At 42.1% G+C, this 14,304-nt stretch overlaps 1 protein-coding gene across 14 annotated transcripts in view; it reads left to right on the forward strand.

Annotated features, from left to right (window-relative positions):
• Positions 1 to 14,304, forward strand: part of FGGY (FGGY carbohydrate kinase domain containing) — a 282,290-nt gene that overhangs the window by 238,529 nt on the left and 29,457 nt on the right. For all 14 annotated transcript variants that reach the window (XM_054286331.1, XM_054286332.1, XM_054286335.1 and 11 more), the window contains 4 exons: positions 1,214 to 1,321; positions 4,972 to 5,033; positions 10,206 to 10,353; positions 11,692 to 11,766. In XM_054286331.1, the coding sequence (XP_054142306.1) occupies positions 1,214 to 1,321; positions 4,972 to 5,033; positions 10,206 to 10,353; positions 11,692 to 11,766 (393 nt within the window). The remainder of the gene's footprint in view (positions 1 to 1,213; positions 1,322 to 4,971; positions 5,034 to 10,205; positions 10,354 to 11,691; positions 11,767 to 14,304) is intronic.

The following is a 14,304-nucleotide window of genomic DNA, read 5'->3' on the forward strand; positions in this document are numbered from 1 at the left end:
AACTCACAGCTGTGTCTCACTTGAGTGTGGAAGAGAAAACATGGACCCTGCTTCCAAGAGAAGCCTGGCAGGTAATGGATGGCCTGTGTCCTCCAGCTCCTGCTGCAAGAATTCCATGTTCAACCAGTGGGGAATTCACAATTAGTCTTCGGAGCAAGTCCTGGGACCCAAGTCCCACCATCCCATTCCTGGTGTGTGCTGGCCTTGCTTGCTAGACTGCACAGTGATCTGCTGAACCAGGTGGGAAGTCTAGAAAGTCTGTCTAGTCTATTGAAAGTGAAACCACTTTGCAAGAGGAAGAAAATGCCCTCCACCCTTATAAACTGGTAATTTGCATCTTCTGAAGGAGAGAAAGGAAATGAACCAGTGTCTCCCACATCCTGAGTGGTCTAACCACAAAAGCAGGGAGTGCAGGGGCCAGGCTGTCACTGCGCTGGGGATATTGGTGTGTGGGTGGAGGAGCACTGCTCTGATACCTGCCTGATCTGCCCTCACAGCTAGGAGTGGTTTGTGTAAAGCTAAGCATAAGTGAGGGGCAGAATCTGGTGTTTAGCCAGGCATGTTTGCTGCTGAAGCCAAGCAGATCCCAGCCCAGGTGTGCAGCCTGCACCTGAGGCACCCAGCTCTCCTGGCACTATTGTGAGGGCACTGGAGCTTGGGCTTCCACTGCCAGCATGGAGCTGATGGCAGCTCTCAAGGGACACCACTGTCCTCTGCCAGCAGGATTCCCTCCTCATTTTGGGCTCTCCAAATGTACAGGATGGGTGCTCTGGAAACTCCTGTGGCTGATTACAGTGCCTGTGTTTGCTCATGCCAATCAAGCAGAGTATTCTGTCCCACTAGTCACTCTAAGTAAGGCCTTTTTTCTGGAGAAATGAGGCAGTTTCCCTCTCTCTGTAAAATGCATCTCCTATTCCTGAAATTTCTTACTTTCTGTTTGGCTAGGCCCAGCTGTCCTGTCAGTGGGGATGTGTGGGTTGTGGGCTGTGTCTTGTCATCTAAAAATGATTAGATGACAGGGGAAAACATTTTTCCAAGCTTTTTTTGGAGTAAATTTACCTGTATATCTCCACTTCTGTTGGTAATTCCAGTGGAGAAGCAAGGAGGAAGGAATTGTCTCAGTATTGGACTCTGATGGCTGCCAAGCTTTAATTGTGAAGTTCCTACTTTGACAAGCACTTGGATTCACTAGAGCTTTCTATTGTTTTTCCAGGTGAGTGAAACCCCCATTTTTGTGCCTGGTGTTTGGGGACCATATTTCTCTGCCATGGTACCTGGACTGTGGTTGAATGAGGGAGGCCAGAGTGCTACAGGAAAACTGGTGAGTGTTTGGAGACTGGTAATTCAGACCTGAAACACCTCCATAAGATCATGGGATGTACCAGGCTGCTGAAAGCAATTAACAATTAGATGAGTGTTGTGTCTGTTATGTAATTCTAATTTGCATAGAGATAGGGGATTATGTACAGGGCATGTCTTCCTTTTATGGTGGTGGTAATGATTATTGTAACTATCTTACAGGCAAATTGGCTTCATTCTTTGCTTTAGCAGGAGGCTTTGAGGGGAAGAAAATTATACATATTGTATTATATAGATCAGTTGTGTTCATTGATGAACATAAATGAAAAATATAGGGGCAGAACAGTAACATGGTAACATATTATTCCATAACCTCAGTTGTTTCCCTGAATACAGAGAATCTGAAAGCACTAGGTTAATTTAATTTACCAATAAAAATTAAAGCTAAGCAGGGTTCACTAAAAAATGAATCTTTGTATTTACAGGAAGGCAGTCAGAAGTAAAACATATCAAATTTAAAGAAAGGCTGCATGTACACATCAGTATTTAGGCTTGAGTCCAAAAGTGTCAGCAAGTCCTTGGTGACTGCTTAACCCTGGGGTTTCTGAATCTCCTTGTGCTGATGCCTTGTGAAGGCTGCCCTAGAACAGAGACTAGACAGAATTAAAGACTAAAGCAGGGATTTATTAAAAGGCCTCCATGGATCCACCTTGGGCAGCACAAGAGCCCAGCCAGGGCTACACCCAAGATGAACCAAAATGGTCACAAAATGGATGGCCAGTCATGGGGTACATTTTTATAAGTTCTGCTTCATTTGCATATTGGAGTTAATTGTCCAATTACAGTTTTAGCCTATGAAGTTCCATCCTTCTTATTTTTTCTGTCTTCAGTCCACGGCGTTTATGCTCTTGGGCCTGAGATTTGGATCATTTGTCCTTGGTCCCCAGCTAGAGCAGGAATTGTTTTGTCTCTATTCTGTGAAGAGAGCTTACCATTCCCTAATATGAAGTCTAGAGTTACACACTAAAGCAGCACAGAATGTGAAAAATATAAAAGCCAAAACCTGAGGCATCAGTGTCACCTTGCCCAACCTGTGGACACCCTGGCTGCCCTCAGGGCTGAGCTGCAGGGGCCTCTGGAGAGGCTGCAGGAGAGAGCCCCAGGCCTGTGGGTGTCCCTGCAAAGCCCCAAGTGCAGGTGGGTTTGTTCTGTCACAAACTGCAGCTGTGATCACTCCTGACTCAGCACCACCCATCTCTTTACAAGCCTGGAGAGGGGAGTACATGGCCAGGAAATGCACTGGGGCATTGCTGCGTTTAAACATTCCATATGGAACAGTCACTGAATGAGGAGCAGAAATCCTCCTGGATCAGGAAGCCCAGACACACCCCAGGCTGAGCTGTCACTGGGATCCCTCCTGTGCTCTCTCCTGACGTTCCTCTGTGTCACAACTGCAGTGGCACAGTCATTCCTCCTCCTGCAGCCTGGCTTCCTACCCCACCTCCAGCCCATCCTTTGCCTTGTGGCTAAAATTAATAATAATTTTTAATAATTGCTTTTGCAGCAAGTGGGATATGTATGCTTTAAATTTTTCAGGTAAAGATTGGGCTAGGACCAAAAAGTGTCCCATTTTACAAATAACTGCTACAACCAGACATAAAATTAAATAATGTCTATATAAAATAATAAATGAATGCTCATAACACTACCATTTTTCAAGGAAAATAGCAAATCTTGTGTGCTGCTCTGCAAGAACACTTTTGAGAAGGAAGTTTCTGTGTGCTTAATTCTGAACAGGTAAATACACTTATCTAAGTTCCAGACAGGATACAGGCAGCCAGTAGTTGTTCTTGGCTGGCTCACAGTGGTTCCACAATTTAAATGTACAATGAGAGTTAAGGCATTTGAAAAAGATGATTTTTAAAATCCTTTCCTTTCTTTTACCAGAGAACAAGGTGTTCCTGAATCATTAAAGAATTACTGGGAAAAATGAACAGTCTTGTTAGGACCCACAGCAAAAATCAGCTTGAAGTACTGTTAGGAATATTAAGGAAAATGTCTCATTAAAACACTCGTGGAATATCCCCTGTGGTTTCCTTGAGGTGGTGTGAACAGAAGACACACAGGGAGCCATGGGAGGAGACACAGCACTGTGCAGAGTACACTGCATTTATTATCTCTGTCATTTCAAAGCTCCTGCTTTCTCACACCTAAAGTTTTCTGAAAACAACCCAAAAAAAGGAACATGTTTAGGGATTCTTTCCATTGCTTGATCAACACCCCAAGGTGAATTATTTCCATAAAATTTGAACAGTCTGATCAAACTTCTTAAAAGTAAAGTTGATCCCTTTAAAAAAGCTCTAATTTTGGGGGATACAGCTGCAAAAGAAATCAGTTGGATTTTGAAAACTCTTTTAGATAGAGTCCAAATGAAGAATTAACAAGTCCCTTATTCTGCAAATTCTTGTTTATTTGTATATTCAATGGGGTTTTACACTACATTTTCAAAATTTATAAGAAGAAATATATTGCAAAACAAAGGATGCCATGACATCATTGCAAAATGTGAAATAAAAATAACAGAAAAGGGTTTCTAGATGCATCCCTCATGTGGCCATGGCTTGAATTAAGGGCAAACTTTGGAACTCCTGTAGCAGTTCTGTGTAACAGTGTTTTCAGAGCAGACACCTATATATGATGTTTATTTATAGTTTTATTTCTGAATTTCTGAGCTGCCCCTGTGTTCTGCAGGATTGCAGAATTCAGGCCTGAGCTGTGTTTCTGGTGCATGCACACGTTTGGCCTCTGTCTTTGATGCTGATCTCAGGGAGAACAGACATGCATTATTTTCTTTGCTGTGTTCACATGTGTATGCTTCATTATGTGGTTCAGGACTAGACTCATGCTGTTAAGATTAAATACTAATGTGATTTGCTGTCAATAAGTACTGCCAAATATACTCAGTGCTCTTGAGTAGCTGTAGTTTTGCCTCCTTAGCTTTTACTGTCACCTCTGATGGGATATTACCAAGAGGCCACAAAACCTGCTGAATTATTGCCTTAAAAGCCCATATTATTCTACCTGATACTTTGTTTTGTGAGTAATGGTAACCACTCTGGAGGGAAAGGACAAGCTGATTTATAAATTCAGCATAAGACAGAGCTTATATTGATCTTCTTTTATAGCAATAATTGCTTCTCAGGGTATACATTTTGTTTCCTGCAATGAATGCATGAGGCATCTATCAGGATGACAACACACCTTGTGTTTTATCATAACAGTGTGATAGAGAAAGATGATGCAGGGATTTGGGCCAAGAAGATGCTTCTGGTAGAATTCCAATGAGGATATCCATGCAGAATGGGACAGACTAGAGGACATGCAGGGAGTGTTGGACAGGAAAAGAGTCATTCTTTCACCTTAATCTCCTGACTGAGGAGCTGCTTTCTTAGCATTTGGCCTGGGTTTGGTGCAAGGTTGGTTGTTTTTCTTACTGTTTAAATGCCAAATCCTGAATTTCAGCGGGAGTTTTGCCATTGGCTTTTCTAGGATTAGGATTTAACACTTCATGAGAAGTTTAGAAGCTCTCTTGTCTTTTTTAGAGCTTCCCTTTTCCAGGATTGAATTTTCAAGATGTAATCATCCTCAAAATGTTGCTTTTCTCTTTTTCAGATTGATCATGTGGTGCGAGGCCACGTCGCCTTCCCAGAATTGGAGGCCAAGGCTGAAGCCAGGTCACTGTTTTATTCCTTTATCACATACCTGCCTCACAGCCTGATGCACACTGTATTCCCAGCAGTGTCCTCACTCTCACTCAGGGGAATTAACAGTCTGATAGCAGGCTGGAACTATTTACAAAGACTTTCCTGGTGATTGCTCATAAATGTAAGGTTTAAACTCCCCTCAGATACCTTTGGCATATCTAAGTAATCTTGTTAACTTTTTGCTTTTCTATCCAGTCCAAGGTATTTCTTGATTCTATAGCACCAGCCCTGTTCAGCAGACCTCCATGCCTTGGGCTAGCAATATGTCTTAATTTGTAGGTGAAATAATTAAGCTCCAAGGATGGGATGTAGCTTAATTAGGAATATATTATTCAGTATTTTTGAAACAGTCATCTAAAGGAAGATGTAGCCACTGTATGAGAAACTCCAGCTTGCCCCACAAATAGAACAGAGAAACACAGGATGAATTTTCAGACAAAGCTTTAAATGGAGGGGTGACTTGGAGGTAGCTCCAGGATTCCTTGAACAAGAGGCTGTGTGTGATGTGGAATTTGAGCTTGTTCTGCTTTAGAAGTAGATGAAGACAGTTCAGACACTTCTGTCAGGCCTGGACTTCCTCAAGCTTTTTTGGCTTGGATTCATTCTGAGATGGTTCACATCACTCCCAGAGAGGTCTTAGCTGAACAGTTGGGCATGTTGGATGAAAATGTGATTCTCTCAAATGTCTTTTTCCTCCTTAGATTAAAGAAAAAACCCAGCAAACTTGGCATTTTCCCTTCAGTTTCTCCCTCTGGTCTTTGAGGCAGGGCCAGTCCTGATGGATGGATTAAGCACGTGCTGATACAGAGATATTTTCAGTCCTCCCTGGGGAGATAAAGCTCTACCTGGTTTCTCTGGATGACCCTTCCTTGCCTTGCAGGGCCCACTGCCTTACTTGTTTGTTAAGAACTAGACCAGGATTCCCAGAAATACATTGGACTTCATTCAATATGAAACAGATTCATGCTTCCTAGAATTCTCTTTGTTGTTCTTTGGAAAAGGAAATCGGGAAATAAATGCATCTGTGTATGTTTGGAATAAAGATTGAACTGGGTCTTTTTCAAAATTCTAGCTTCCAGGCCATTTTTCCAGTGCCCCCATTTGAAGCATGAGCATAAGACAAACAGTTTAGTCTGTAATGCCAGGATAAACCATTTTTTTTGTGCTGGAAAAATGCCTATGGAGTATCCTACTTGTGTCTGCTGGGTCTGATACTGAACTGACTGACCACAAACAATGCCACAGTGCAGAAATTGAGATTGTGATGTGAACAGGACACTAAACACAGAACATTGGCAGTAGAACTCTATATTATCCAAGGGTCTGGTGTCATAACTTTGGATTTGAGTCTCCTGCAGTTAGTAACATGGTGGAGAATTGCACTGATAGTAAGAGTTGTGATATTTTATTAAAAGAGTGATAATATTTTACTAAGTGAATTTGCTCAGTGATATTTTTCTAATGCTTTCCAGGTATCACTCTCCTAATGAAACATTGGTATTGCTATAAATTTACTAAACAAGTCTCATATTAATTCTCTCATCTTCTGTCTCCCTGTCCTTCTCAAATATTTATTAAATTTAAAGAATTTCATTTGAATGAACAAAAATCAGGAACTTTGAAATTTGAACTTGTTTTTTTCCTTTTTTTTTCCTTTCTATTTTTCCATGATTCCCCAAACTTCAGCCTTATCCTGGATACAAGTAGCAGCTGCTGTTGGCCAAAACTCTGGATTATGTGTTTACCTACATTAAATCATATACACAGAATAAAAATAATCCCAGAATCACAGAAGGGTGTGAGTTGGGAGGGACCTTAGAGCCCACCCAGTCCCACCCCTGCCATGGCAGGGACATCTCCCACTGTCCCAGGCTGCTCCAGGCCTGTCCAGCCTGGCCTTGGACACTTCCAGGGATGGGGCAGCCACAGCTGCTCTGGGCACCTGTGCCAGGGCCTGCCCACCCTCCCAGGGAACAATTCCTTCCCAATATCCCATCCATCCCTGCCCTCTGGCACTGTGAAACCATTCCCTGTGTCCTGTCACTCCTGGCCCTTGTGATTGTCTCTCTTCATCTTTCTTGTAGGCTCCCTTCAAGCATGGTACCTTGTTTTGGAGGATTATTGGTGATGATAAATTATTTCGCTGGAATTCTCAGCAGAACAGATCAGAGAATTTGGTTTATTATGTTTAAGGATATTCTCTGTGTGGCTGTAGGAATTTGAATCAGTTCAGCCATTGCAGATAGCCATGGAGGGGAAACTAAATGAGGATTCCATACTTTGGTGTGCAATTCCATGTTGCCTTTCCTTCCCATGCTGGGTGCAATGAAGAGTTAAGCACATGCATGTCTGGATCATTAAAGAAAAAAAATCAGAGGTCACAAATCCATGCCTCTTGGTTGTTCTCACCTCCTTCTGCCTCCCCAAACCTGTCCTCCCTTTCTCCTGAGGCTGCTGAGAGGCAGGTTTGGAATGGCAGGTCCCTGCTGAGCAGCTGATCTGGGGAGTTTCCCTGTGCAAACTCTCCTTTGCCCCACCAGAGCAGATTTCCAGCTGTTTTAGCACCACTGCAGAGGTTTGTGGTGGCTTGGGAGGGTGTGAGAGGCTCAGACAAGCTCTGACCACTGCTGCTGAAGGCCAGGCCTGTGCAACCCTCCCAGTCCTATTCCTGGGCTCTTTCTTACCCTTCTTTTACTGGAAGTGGAGAGGATTGAATTACACGAGGATTTTCTGGACAATTTAAATGTAGCATTTGGTCTATCTGATGGGCACAATCTGTGAGCACCAAAACTTGGGGTTTTTTGGGCAGTTCAGTGAGTTGCAGAAATTGCTGTGATGTTATCACTTTTGCTTCTCATGCTACATATTGTGTAGGTCTGACATTTAGTCATCACTCCTCTGTTAAATCCTGTACAGGTAGATTAGAGTAGGAAATTAAAAGAAAATAGTATGATCCTTTTGGCTTTAAAGTTTAAATAATTCTGTTTTCTCGAGTGACCATTTCTAATCTGATAGAGAAGGAAAGTGCCTAACTGGCAGCAAAGTTTGTGTCCTTTGGCACTTGGTGAAGTGCTGGTTTAGGGCAGAATTCCTTTTCCTGTAGATTTCAGTGCCATTTCCTCATCTAAAGAGATGTCTCCTGAAAAGAAAGCATTGAAGTTACACACATGACATCCACCAGCAACACCAGCAATTCTGGCATCTTTCCAGCAGAATACAAGAATCATGCTTGGCAGTTCTCTGTGTCTCTAGATGGTTTAGAACCTTTTTTTTTTTTTTTAATTTAGAAATTGAAAAATTTAGGATTTTTTTTCCCTGAAAGATACCTGCTGGCATCTTTCAGATTAAATACCAACCTCTGGTTGCTTTCTGAAGTTGTGTCCCAGATATGAACACAGCTCTGGGAAGCCTTGCATTGATTTCTTATTCTCCACTTTCAGCACAGTTCCTTTTACATGGCAGCAGCTCGTGCTCAGCTCTGCAGGTCAGAGGCAGCTGCCACTGATACTTTCACAGAGAACTGAGTAGAAAAAGCTCCAGGAGGTGATGGTGTTACACTGTGTTAAACACAAAGGTGGTAAAACAGGCTCTGGCAGTTGTTTGAGGGATTTTGCTGGTCACTCAGTCCAAATGTAGTGCCTTGAATCCTTATCTATATTTAGGAAAAAAATAAAATGTGAAAAGGTGTGGGGAAAAGTGTAATTCCAAGGTTATGTGGATTTTAAGCATATTTGGCTCAACTTCAGCCTCCTTTTGTTCAAGTCCTTGTGTTCTGACAGAGCTGCACAAATGGCTAATCCTTGTGAGAGCAATCAACCAGGATGGAGGGGATAGGAGAGAGGCTGGGATGTCTGGTGGTTGAGTGAAGCTTTCCTTTTTTATCCTTCCCAACAGTCAAGCCATGATTGAGACTGGAATTAAAACTACTTTATCCTTAGCATGTACTGCTTTAGGGATGGAGAAAACAGGGCTACTTTTACAAGAACAGGAAAGAAATGATGGTGACCTCCAAATTATCATAATTCGGGTCCAGGAAGACACATAAAGCACATTTAAAGGACGTGAATAATGATGTAAATTAGTTATTTTAATGTCTTCCAAGTGTACTTCATTTTGAATGATATCCTCTGATAATGTACACATGGTAAGGTATAATTGAAAAAACATGCAGCTGAATGGTTGAATGCAAAGTATAAATATACAGCTGCTAGTGGGTCAGAAGTCAAACTAGTAAAGCATATGCCAAATTCCCTTAGGGATCTCATTAGTGCATGATTGAATATACATGTAGAGGCTAAATGAATATCACTGTTTGGGTCTGCAGTGGATGAGACAATGACTAATCAATTGTAATTAGGGTTAGATGCTATTATTGACCCACATGTCTAGAATTAAATGCCCCGCTTGGAGGTTTCCAAGGAGTTGGAAAATATCTATGGGTTTGTTTGTGATAGGATGAGTGTTTGAAAAAAATATTCTGAGTGTAATTGCAACATTTTTTAAATGGAATGTCACTAGAGTCATTGCAAGCCAAGGCACTGAAGAATTCACCATTAGTCTTAAGTCCAGGAAAAAAGTCTGTTGGATATTGTGGAGTTGGGTGTAGCATCTGAACTTAGATACAATCATATTTAGGCCCATGTTGGGCTCCTCCCTAAAATAGCAGCCACTCACTTTCTCTCCTCCACCCTTAGTGCTGCTTAGTTTTAATCATAACACACACTGAAAAAATTATGGTTTAAAAAAGGAAAGCTGTACATCCAGCGCTATTGATTAATCAGAGAAATTTTTAAACATTTGCAAAGGAATTTGGTTTTCATTTCTGTCTGGAATCCTCCTTACTCCTCCCTCAGCTGTGGGAGAGGAGCAGCAGCAGCCCCCAAATCTCAAACAGCTCTGGGGACTCTTAGGAGTCAGTGGACAAGCTCAAGGTCACATTATCTCCCCTCATCCCAGGAAATTAAGGAATTCTGATGGCCTGTTGAGCCCACGTGCACAGAGATATCCTTGCAGTGCCATGGCCTTGGCAGGCAGTGGGGTTTTGCTCTTCTTTAGTGAGGTTTCTGCATTTGGTGGTGGTACAAATGTTTTATGTTTGAGGAATAACCTCCCCCCTCTTTTTCCAACTTGTTTTTCTTGCAGTGCTCACAGTATATATACATACTTGAACAGTCACCTGGATCTGATTAAGAAATCTTTGCCTGTGGGTTTCCTCACTGTTGATTTACATGTTTGGCCAGATTTCCATGGTAACAGATCTCCCTTAACAGATCTGACACTAAAGGGCATGGTAAGAAACAGCCTGTCTTTGCAAAAAGGTCAATACAGGGTAAAAAAGAAAAAAAAAACCAGTTTGGAAGGAGCTTTTCTTCAATTTTGAGAGTACTCCTCCTTAGCTATTTACACTATCCCAAAGGATTTGGGTTTCTTGCTGCATTGCTGATGTTTCAGTAGAAAACCAGAGATTATTGTACTTGAGGTATCACTACAGCCACATTAATTTTCTAAAAATTTGAGGAATGTTCTGTGTGTGCAGGTACCTTTCCTAGGAATCACATTGCACAGCTCTTGCTGCTGTTATCTCACAGGTGAGATAACAAATCTTACAATTTGTGGCAATGAATTTCAAGAGAACTTTGGGTAAACCTGTCTGGGAAAGGAATGAAATATTCTCACCATAGGTGGTTGATTTAGACAGCTTTTCAGCCCAACTTTCAGAGTTTAGGTGTTCCTCTTCCTTGAATTTACAGTGGTAGATCAGCTCACTCACAAACCAGGGCTGTGCAGAACTGTAACAGAAGGGTGTCATAAGAGTATAATTTGGTGATATCAAAATACCTGGTGATTAATGCAAAAATCTCCTTCAAAATAGCAAATTGTCCTTGAAGTGAGCCTCTCAAGCTGCTCACCAGCACCAAAATCTGCTGTATTTAAGGCTGAAATAGGAAAGGCATACTGCTGCATGTTTTAAGCCACAAATGAGGGAAACATTTAAAAAAAAAAGGGCCTATATATTTTTGGGTCCTAATAATACTTCCATTATTTCATTAAAAATTACATGCTGCAGCAAAATCAGAATTTCCTTGCTATGATGGTTGTATGCAAATACTGGTAATAGCAACCCATTTTTTCTGTCACAATTCTGTCTGCATGCAGCTCTTGCCTGATATTAATCCAGAGTAACTACAATGCAGTATTGATTTATGTCAGAGTAAAGGAGGTTAAGATATAGTATTTAATTATTAATTGTGTTTCAGTGTTAGGGTGCTTGGGAGGGAGGGGGAGAAATGCTTTTAAAAAGTTATTTTTATGTAATAGCATTTTCATATTATTACATTAAATACATTCACGAGCAATATCTGAGTCATAACATAAAACTGTCAGAGTTAATCTATCTCTAATCCCATACAATATGCTGTTTGTTCTTTATTTCTTCACAAGGGCAAGGATAATTTATGTGGCTCTTCCCCAGATCAGGAATAACATGTTTAACATTACATTATGTGTACAGCTCACAGGAGCATGGCTTGGAATTAGCACTTAAAACTTGTTACAACAAGAAGCCATAGAGAATAATAGAGTTTTACTTTGGCTGGATTTTTACATCTTCCTTTTGATCTTTGCACAGGTTGTTGGACTAACATTGTCTCGGGGTCTGGATGAACTTGCCCTTATCTACCTGGCCACGATCCAAGCCATTGCTGTAAGACATTTTTAGTGCATAAAAGAAGAAATGAATTGTTCTGTGCAGACTGATCATTCCCTTCTGCTAACCAGATCTCTAATAATACATGAATTCACTTAATGGGCTCCTTAAAGGAGCAAGATACTGTTCACCCACATTGGTGACCACTCGCAACTGGAGAATAATCAGCAGACTCTGGGGGAAGGTGTTCCCCTAAAAAATCCTGTCCTTATGGCAATTCTGTATGTTGAGCTTTTGCCTCTGGTGCAGATGTGAGGGAGGAGGCTGACAGCACAAGGAGCAGTGTTCACATCCCAGCTGTCCTGAGGGAGGCTGAGAGAGGGGGAGAAAAGCTCTGGCAATTGTACAAAGGGCTCTGTGCTGCCCTGAAAAGCCTCAGCTTCAGATGGCTCCCAAATCTGTGGATGTGCCCTCCCTGAAAAGCCTCAGCTTCAGATGGCTCCCAAATTCCTGGATGTGCCCTCCCTGCCCGCCGGGTGAGGCAGAGCTCCGTGCCAGGGCTGTGCCTCAGACCCAGCAGGGCACATCCTCCCCCTGTGTCCCTGCCCCGAGGGGAGCAGTCCCAGCCTGTGGCCCTGGCTGGGCAGGGCAGGGCAGGGAGGCTGGGAAATGTCCCTGCTGTTTGCCAGCACCAGGGATGGGGAATTTCTCGGAACTCTTTTTGTTCTGCCCTGATTTTTGTTGAACCCAGGATTTCCAGTTCACGAGAAGTTCTGTTTTGAGGTGAAACCCTGGCTCACAGAAGTGGTTTGGAAAGCCTGGCCCAGGGTGTTTCCAGTGGGACGTGCTGTCCTCAGCCCTCTGGTGACTGAAATCCACATTCTTTTAACATCCTTTCTGTCCGTTTTTTATTTTTATTTTTTTAAAGTTTGTTGAACTTGAGGTGTTTTTGCAAAACATGAACAGTCTGATGAATTGGGGAGTTTTCCTGACAAAACTCTGTTCAGTTGGAAAACTTCCAAACTCCTCTCCTGGTTAAACAACAACTTTTCTAGGCTGGGTCAGCCATCTGGGATGGAGAGGGTGGGCGGCTGCTGTAGATTTATTGGGAATTGTTCATCTCGTGTTTTAACCCTCCCTCTTCAGCAAATAAGGAGAACTTAACCCCAGCCTGGGATTCATTGTTGGGAGTTGGGAGCCTTTTGCAGATGAATGTAGCTGGGTTATACCTGATGCTTCAGTATAATCCCACCATTGAAAGAAGAAAGTGGAGGAGAGGTTCAACAATGCCAGGGACTGATCCTGCCCCTGAAAGGAACTTCCCAGTCTGGAACAGGTGCCCTGTGATTATCTCGTGCTAACGAAGTGGAAACCTTCTCTGCTGGAAATCCTGGGAAAGTCACCTATTATCTCATTATATGATACAGCTCAAACTTGATTGTAAAACACAAATACTGTCTTGAGCAGTAAACTCAGCAGCTGCATATCTTTTGGAGAGCTGATTGAGCTGATTTAATATAAAAAGGACATATTGTAGTTTTCTTTTCACTATAAGTTAAGGGAAATTATTTTTCCCCCAAAGCATTATTGAAACAGTAACTAAAAAGTAGACAGAGAACATTGGTTTTGACTCTATATATTTACTAATTGCTAACGGGATTCCTGGGAAATCAAATTTTCACTCCCAATTTTAGCTTCACTTTTATTGAAGGAAACAGTTGTAGTAATCTTGTACCATTAGCTGTCTTCAATGGTTGCAAGATAAACTTTAAACCTATGTAAAAATCTTGTACAAAGTGTAGGCCTGCCCACAGAATGTTAATCTCTAGTTTTCTTTTCAGCAGGAGATGCTTTTTTCTTTTTATATAAAATTTGCATTTGAAGCCCCTCAATTTGCATTTTCTCCAACCCAGGATTAAATTAGTTCCCCCCCCACCCACAGTGAAATAAGTCTGGCTTTGATTTAAATTGCTGTGTGAATACAATTTTCCGGGCAGGTAAACACAAAATAATTTTCACAGCAGTTCTTTCTCCGGGTCTTTGAGGTGTGTATGTTGTGAGAGAAGTTGTTAATAAATTTGAATTTCAGAAGCAATGAAAGAGAATCTCCTTTTAACTATTCACTGCAAAATGCAATGCAACAGTTGGCCAGATGAGAACATGATCAGAGATGTAATTGTGGCTGTCCAGCCCATTCTGAGCAGGCAGGCTCCTTTTGGAGCAGTTGATTTTTCCATAATTAAAGTCGTGGCAGTGCAGTTTGGAGATCAGCCCTCTGTGTCAATAGGGAAGCGATGGATTTAGTCAGCTGGGGCTGGGGCTGCTCAGGTTCCTCTGAACTGCTTGTCTAAAAATCAAAATACATTGAAGGCCTGTCCAGAATAGTGCTGGGCATTCACTGTGGACATCTCCAGCCCGGTGGAGCCCTGCAAGTTCCATTTTCAGTAGGCTTTATTTGAAGAGGGGCTTGTTACAGCTGCAGCCCTCTTAATGAACTGCAGCATGCTCTAAAGAAAACTTAAATAGCAGTTTGTGAAAACTCTGACCAGATTGTGGGGAATCTGCCTACCAAGAGTCAGCCTGGGCAACATTTTG

The sequence above is a fragment of the Melozone crissalis genome, unplaced genomic scaffold, assembly GCF_028551555.1.
Source record: "Melozone crissalis strain CALT ecotype California unplaced genomic scaffold, PUWL_Pcris_2 ptg000045l_1, whole genome shotgun sequence".
In the NCBI taxonomy this organism is placed as follows: domain Eukaryota; kingdom Metazoa; phylum Chordata; class Aves; order Passeriformes; family Passerellidae; genus Melozone; species Melozone crissalis.